At 38.5% G+C, this 6,925-nt stretch overlaps 1 protein-coding gene across 2 annotated transcripts in view; it reads right to left on the minus strand.

The window, feature by feature from the left end:
* The window catches only part of pi4kaa (phosphatidylinositol 4-kinase, catalytic, alpha a), a 43,083-nt gene extending 40,952 nt beyond the window's left edge, over positions 1 to 2,131 (minus strand). For both annotated transcript variants that reach the window (XM_030742255.1, XM_030742254.1), the window contains exon 1: positions 1,923 to 2,131. In XM_030742255.1, the coding sequence (XP_030598115.1) occupies positions 1,923 to 2,021 (99 nt within the window). In that variant the 5' untranslated portion in view covers positions 2,022 to 2,131. The remainder of the gene's footprint in view (positions 1 to 1,922) is intronic.
* Positions 2,132 to 6,925: the final 4,794 nt, after the last annotated feature.

Below are 6,925 nucleotides of genomic sequence, written 5' to 3' on the forward strand. Positions count from 1 at the left end.
CAGGCACTGGTCTTGGTCTTGTCTCGGTCTCGCCCCCCCTCGGTCTTGGTCTCGACTGGTCTCGGACCCTAAAAGTCTTGGTCTTGTCTCGGTCTCGATACCCTCTGGTCTTGGTCTTGTCTCGGTCTCGGGTTAGGTGGTCTTGACTACAACACTAGCTGACACTAGATTAGAGCAACTAATGTGCCCTCAGGCAAGTCTGAGTGTGCCTTGATTGATTGATTTTTTTTTTGGTCAATCATACATTATCATTGTAATATACAACAATAAAGAGAACAATTTTACACCCTTTATCTAAAACTTTCTGCCAAAGGGAAATCAGCTCCATTCACACAGTTGCTACATGTTGAGAATTATTACAACAGAACACATTTGAGGCACTGATTGAAAGCAAAACTGCAAAGCCTGTGAATGAAGAATTTGAAGTCATTTCTTGATGTTAGCATTTTAACTCCACATGTACATGTAACTACATTATTTGGAAATGGTCATTTATGCTGGTTGGCTCAGTAGTGGGTTTGGATGTGTAAATGATAAGAAAAAAAAATGAAGGACTCAGGACTTCAGCATCTTGCTCTGCTTGTGATGATTTCATTTACAGAATACAGTAGAACAGGGGCTGGAACTGTCCAGCTTCACTTTCACTGTAAATGGACACAGCACAACAATAACAACTACATTTTGCCCCTGACCTATTTGTTGCCAACCACTTGCACATGGGTCAGTATGGGTCTTTCTATGATACAGTATGGTCTTGGTTTTACTATACTTTATAACAATAGTACATATATGACAGAGAGAAAGAGAGAAAATATATTCACTTTAATAATCAGCCTTATATCTATCTATCTATCTATCTATCTATCTATCTATCTATCTATCTATCCACACACACACACATATACACACACTAACCCTGACAAATAAGATGGTGCCGACCAACATCTGTGTGTGTCTGATCTATTTATCACTGGAGAAATGTTCAAAAATTAATGTGTTGAAAAACGGTTAAGAGTTAAATTTTTTAAAATCAAGATCTTTGTGCTTTCCTGTCACAAATACATAGTACACAGTAAATAAACAAATAATTAGAAAATAAACGCATTTTGAAATCGGCCAAACTGCTTTTTTAAACACTGGCATCACCTCATCACTTATCAAGTTTCAACTAATATGGGCTGGTAATGCTATTGTTACTCCATTTTTCTGTTTTATTTATGTGTCTATTTGCTGCCACTGTTGTTTTGAACACTCACTGTAAAGTATTTCGATAAGGTCACAAATCTTGATAGCGTCATTCAGACCATTTTCTTCCTCTAAACATCCTGTGAGTTGCAGATAAGAGTAACACATTTTGGCAGCTTTTCAAAGCACATGTATTTATCTCTCATCTCTGCTGACATCGGGTTGACATGTTGGTCGGTCCACAAAGATTAAAGATAGTTATACGATGGCACCAGATTTGACAATGGTTCTCAAACAACTTAAATTAGAGGGAAGATAAAACTATATATACCGTGGCGTTCCGTGTCCTGACTAAATCAGGACAGAGAACGCTGGTTTGATTTCCTGCGTCAACACGTATGAATGAAAATTAAGGATAAAATTGTTTCTGTGGAGAAAATCGTTAAAAAAAAATTGGGGATCTTCTTTTCCTTGAAGGTAACCAAAGGAAAACTAAAGGCTGACCACAGCTAACGTTAGCCGGCGTTAGCCAGGCACAAATGATGCTATGCCGCGCCATTAAATCCTTAAATAACGCCATAATTTATGTACTGACAACCCAATGTTTAGAGTCTTTTCTGATTCATAACATAGGCCACACTGGTAGAAAAACGGAGTCTATGACGGGCCTTAGTGTCAAAGACTCTACGAGTATTAGCTGCTCACCGGTCGGTAGCTAGTAGTAACTAAAGCGTTACCTTGTCTATCGGTGCCTGCCGGTGAGCTGCCAGCGACCGCGCCAAAGACAGGACGGTGTTGAAGTAAAATCCCCTGCTTCCCCCTCCATTAAGAGACATGTTAACGACTCCTTGGAAGAATTACACAAACACAAACATCTTCTGTCAGGCGTCTCTCAGCGAGTAGCTAGTTCATACTAGTGATGGGTCGGTCGCGAACGATCCGGCTCTTTGAAGTGAACGACGGGAGCCGGCTCCCGATAGTGAGCCGTTTCTTTTTTCTTTTCGTTCGTTTCCTTTTTTTTTTTTTTTTTTGTGGAAGCCACACGTGATTGGTTAAGATGAATGGTAGCATATGATCGTCTACACTGGGCGGGAGGGGAGGGTCCACAGACACATTGCGCAATGAGTAAACAAACACCAGAAAGGGAGGGGCTCCTGCAAAATGCACTCGGAGACAGGAAAGAGCCAGAGGTAGTTGCGCGTTACATAGAGGCTACACGCAGGAACGGTGAGGAAAATGAGTGACAGAAAGCGTAGCAAAGACTGGACACATTTTAACCTTATACCTCCAAACATGTCGAATGTTCAAAAGTGCCGGCGTTTGCGGACTTCCGGTCACAAATACCGTAATACCACTACATGACAGTGAAGTGTAATTTCTGAGCTTTCAGGAACCATATGAATTTTTTCGATAGCACGAATGTTCGTGAGTTATGGTGAAAAGCCAGCTGATCAAGTTCCTTTGACCAGCTGACTCTGAGGTAAGACACTATGTCTTAATCAGCTGTTCGCGGCTTGTAAGGTCAGGAAACCTGCGATTCAGCAGCGATCGCCTGACGTTAAAGGATTATTCTGATAGAGTGTAGACTGCAAATTTAAAATTTAATATCAAGCAGGCTGCACAAACAACCAACATAGGTATATACAGTATACAAATTGTTCATCCCTTAGTGTAATTAGAAGAACAAAACAGGGCAGGTCATCAGGCAGGAGAAACAGGATTAACTCCTCAAAGGCCCTTGTTTTTTCTGATTTACAATATTTTGTTTTATAATTTATATTTGGAGCACTCTATTATATGTTGAGTACAGTAATCCCTCACTTATCGCGGGTGTTACGTTCCAGGACCACCTGCGATAAGTGAAAATCCGCGAAGTAGGGACGCTATATTTATTTTAATACTTATACATTATTTTAGTAGTTATACACTACTTTAAGTTTTTATAAACCCTCCCCACACACTTATACACCAAATATATACATTACTGTACAACACATACTACGCATGTGAAGAACGAGTACCGCAAAAACCTGTGAAACAGCGAAAATACCGCAATAAATATTTTACACTAATATTGATTGAAAACCCGCGAAAAGCGAACCGCGAAGTAGGGAGGGATTACTCTATATGAAGAAATGTTTGATATAGGCATAATGTATGTTTTTACATTAGTAATTCATTTTACACTTTTTTTTTTTTAATTAAAATCTAAGGAGCCGTTTGGGAGCCGAAAGAGCCGGCTCTTCTTTGGGAGCCGAGCCTAAAGAGCCGGCTCTCTGAAAAGAGCCGGAATTCCCATCACTAGTTCATACTGACAGCTACGGCAGGCGTATGGCCCAAAAAAGAGCAAAGCAACATCAATATGGAGGAAAAAAAAACATCCATCCATTCTCTTCCACTGGATGCCTGTTCCAGCTGTCACAGTACGAGAGGCAGAGTACACCCTAGACAGGTTGCCAGTCAGGTGCAGCTCTTGCAAAAGATTTTAATAGGACCATAACAACCTATGTGTATACCTATGTTTATACTTAAACTTATGCAGGATTTTGAATACAGGATTTTTAATGGAGTTGATTATTTCTGGTTGTTTGCATTTGTATTTTTATATGAAGCCACACCAGTATGTTAATAGGCTAAATTTATGGTTCCCAAATGGTGTTGCTTGTGGCAAGTCCAGGTGTGCCTTGGGACTTTGTGTCAACCATAGATTATTAATGCAATATACATAGTGAATGAAAAAGTATTTAAGCACCTTATGTTAAAGAAAACCCAAGTCTGTTCGCTGTCTGTTAGCAAAGGAGATAAAATCTGTGTAAGGCGACATCACAAATAACCACCAGTACAACACACCACATTAGAAAGTATAAATGGTAAATGGACTAGTTCCTATACAGCACTTTTCTACTCTAGCTGATAACTCAAAGTGCTTTATACAACACACTTTGCATTTACACACATTCATACTTCAAAGTGCTTTCTATCTAACATTCACACACATGCATACTCCGGCGGTTACATCAAAGAGCAATGTGGGCTGTAGTTTTGTTATGTAGACCACCTGTAACCTAAAGGTCATGAGCTGTGGTGGCATGAGTTAGGGCAGGTGCAGGGTTGCTGGTGAGCTAAAGGTCATGATGTGGTCAGTCATGATATCATAGCATAGTAAGATATCATAGCTACTGCTTTAGACAAAATATGAATATCTGTACAAAAGAATATCCTTATTAATCCTAAACTAAACCCTGATGTATTCTCTTAGTTTAACTACTGTCTGAAACAAGCCATTTTAGCACCCTTTTAGCCAACTTTCCTCTGATTGGCTGACAGTCAGGGCTTCAGCACTGTTGACCATATTAGGGATAACTACTCTCATTACATCATACAGATCCAAGAGTTAAACAGACCATTTAGAGAAGTCTGAAGCCTGAGCTGCTGGCTCACAAACATTACTTGTGCAACTTTCATGTAAAATGTTTAGATAGAGAGTTCACCATTGTACCAATAAATGTAATAGAAAATAAGGGAAAGCATAGTAGTTTACACAGCTTTGAATTGTATGGTAACTATGGCAGCTACTGATACAGATAGAGTAAAATAAAGGTTACAAACTCAAACTTAAAGACCTGTGTGTTCAAACTGTCCACGGGGTTCTGGAAGACCAAAATAAGTGCACTAAGTGTAAAACACTTTGGGTCAAAATCTGCTCTTTTAAAATGTGCTATATAAATACTCTATAAAGACTTGATTTAACAAATGTGAGAAGTCCCAGACTGCTGCTACCTTCCCTAGGACCGGATGTCCCATAAAGATAACACCAAGAACACAATGTGTAAACCTGAAGAGGAAAAAAGAGCAAAACTAACAGAAAAACGCCTGCAGAGATCGCTGCAGTGTGCTAAAATCTCTATTCATCCGTTCACTGTAAGAAAAACTGAAATAGTGTTAATGGAAACCATGGAGGGAAAAACAAAACACTGAGACTTTGCAAGTTTGCAAAAGACCACCTGGATGTTCCACATGAAGCATACTGGAGGAAACATTATGCTTTCTCAGCTTCTCTTTGCAATACTTCAGGAAACATAATTGCAATTAGTTGTAATGCATCAAGAAATTTTACAGGTCAAAGTCAGGAAAGCAGACCACAACCAGAAGCTTAGGCAAGGATGGCTGATGCAGAATTAACTCACTAAACCTCCAAATCTTCATTTTCATAGCAGCTCATCTCTGGATAATTTTGTGTCTTTGGGCCTTTTATGTTACTGGGATAAAGCACAACAAGCAAGGAGCTTATCATGTTTTTATAATAAGACCATGATGGGATATAAACAAAACTCTCAAAATGATTTGCTTGAATTTTTAGGATAAAATGAGAAATTGTTGTGTCATGGGATGACTTTTAATATAGAAACAAGTAATTCGTTTTCCTAAAACACAAGGTTGCAGGCAGGCTTACCAACAGATTGTGACAATGTTGCTGTTTATACAATAATGGTTCCATTCCAGCTGTCTCACCCTGAAACAGGCTCAACAGCATCCTCACCATTGACTGTAGGCCATAAAAACAAAAGTCGAAAGGCCTGTTATTTGTCATAAAATAAACAGTGTTTATTACTAATTTTTATATTACTAAATTTACTTTACTAAATACTATTACAGTACAAATAGTAATATTATTATAAAGCATGAACATTTTTTGAATATTATGCGTATCCAGACAAAAAGCAAAAGTTATTCAGTGAAATTTTTATATATTTTTAACATACTGCAACCACCTGTGATATGAATTGCAGGATCTGACTTTAAATTTTGTGAATGATATGTTAGTTTAGCATGTCAAACTTTGGATGTTTTAATCCAGGGGTGTCAAACATGGGGACGGGGGAATGCCAAAGGATCCAGTTTGGCCCTCTGGTTGTCTTTGGAAAGTATGCAAAATGCAGTAATGTCATTAATTACTCAATTTTTTTTACATAAAATGCACTGGTATTCCTGCTCTATTATGTCGGCATTACTACACAGGACTGGAAATGTCTGGAAAGTTAAAAGCATCTCTAGTCTAAAATAAGCTCTTTGAATGTCAGACTGTCCAACATCTGATTTAAAGGAGAACCAATAAACAGTAAATGGATTGGTTCTTATATAGCGCGTTCCTACTCTGCACGAGTACTCAAAGTGCTTTATACAGCATGTCTCACTCACCCATTCATATAAACGCTTTGTGTGTCCAACACTCACACACACACTATCACACTCCAGCGAACGCATCGGGAGCAACTTGGGGTTCAGTATCACGCCCAAGGATACTTTGGCATTCATACTGTCAGCAGTCAGGCATCAAACCATCAACCTTCTTATTAGCAGATAACCTCCTGAGCCACAGCCACCCCAAATAATTAAACAAGAAATAATAACTTGTTTTCTGGCATTTTGTTTTTAGAGTGGAGTAAAAGTTGTCTTGTGCTTATGATTTTAAAAAAAATTAAAAATTGTGCCTATCATTCAAACATTTATACTTAAAGAATTGAAGTGTTTTGTTTGTTTGTAATAAATATAGTATTATGCATTGGTTAATGATCCACCACACGAGATTCCTCCAGAGTCCAAACAGCCTCCGAATAACAGAGAAAAGTGCACTAAATTGCAGCTGTCCTCAGACTTCTGCACAGTTCTTAACAGAATAAAAAAAAAAATCAAACTTGAGATCATGATGACAGGTGAAAAGAAACAAGAGACAATCCCA

This window comes from Archocentrus centrarchus, chromosome 12 (genome assembly GCF_007364275.1).
Source record: "Archocentrus centrarchus isolate MPI-CPG fArcCen1 chromosome 12, fArcCen1, whole genome shotgun sequence".
NCBI lineage: Eukaryota > Metazoa > Chordata > Actinopteri > Cichliformes > Cichlidae > Archocentrus > Archocentrus centrarchus.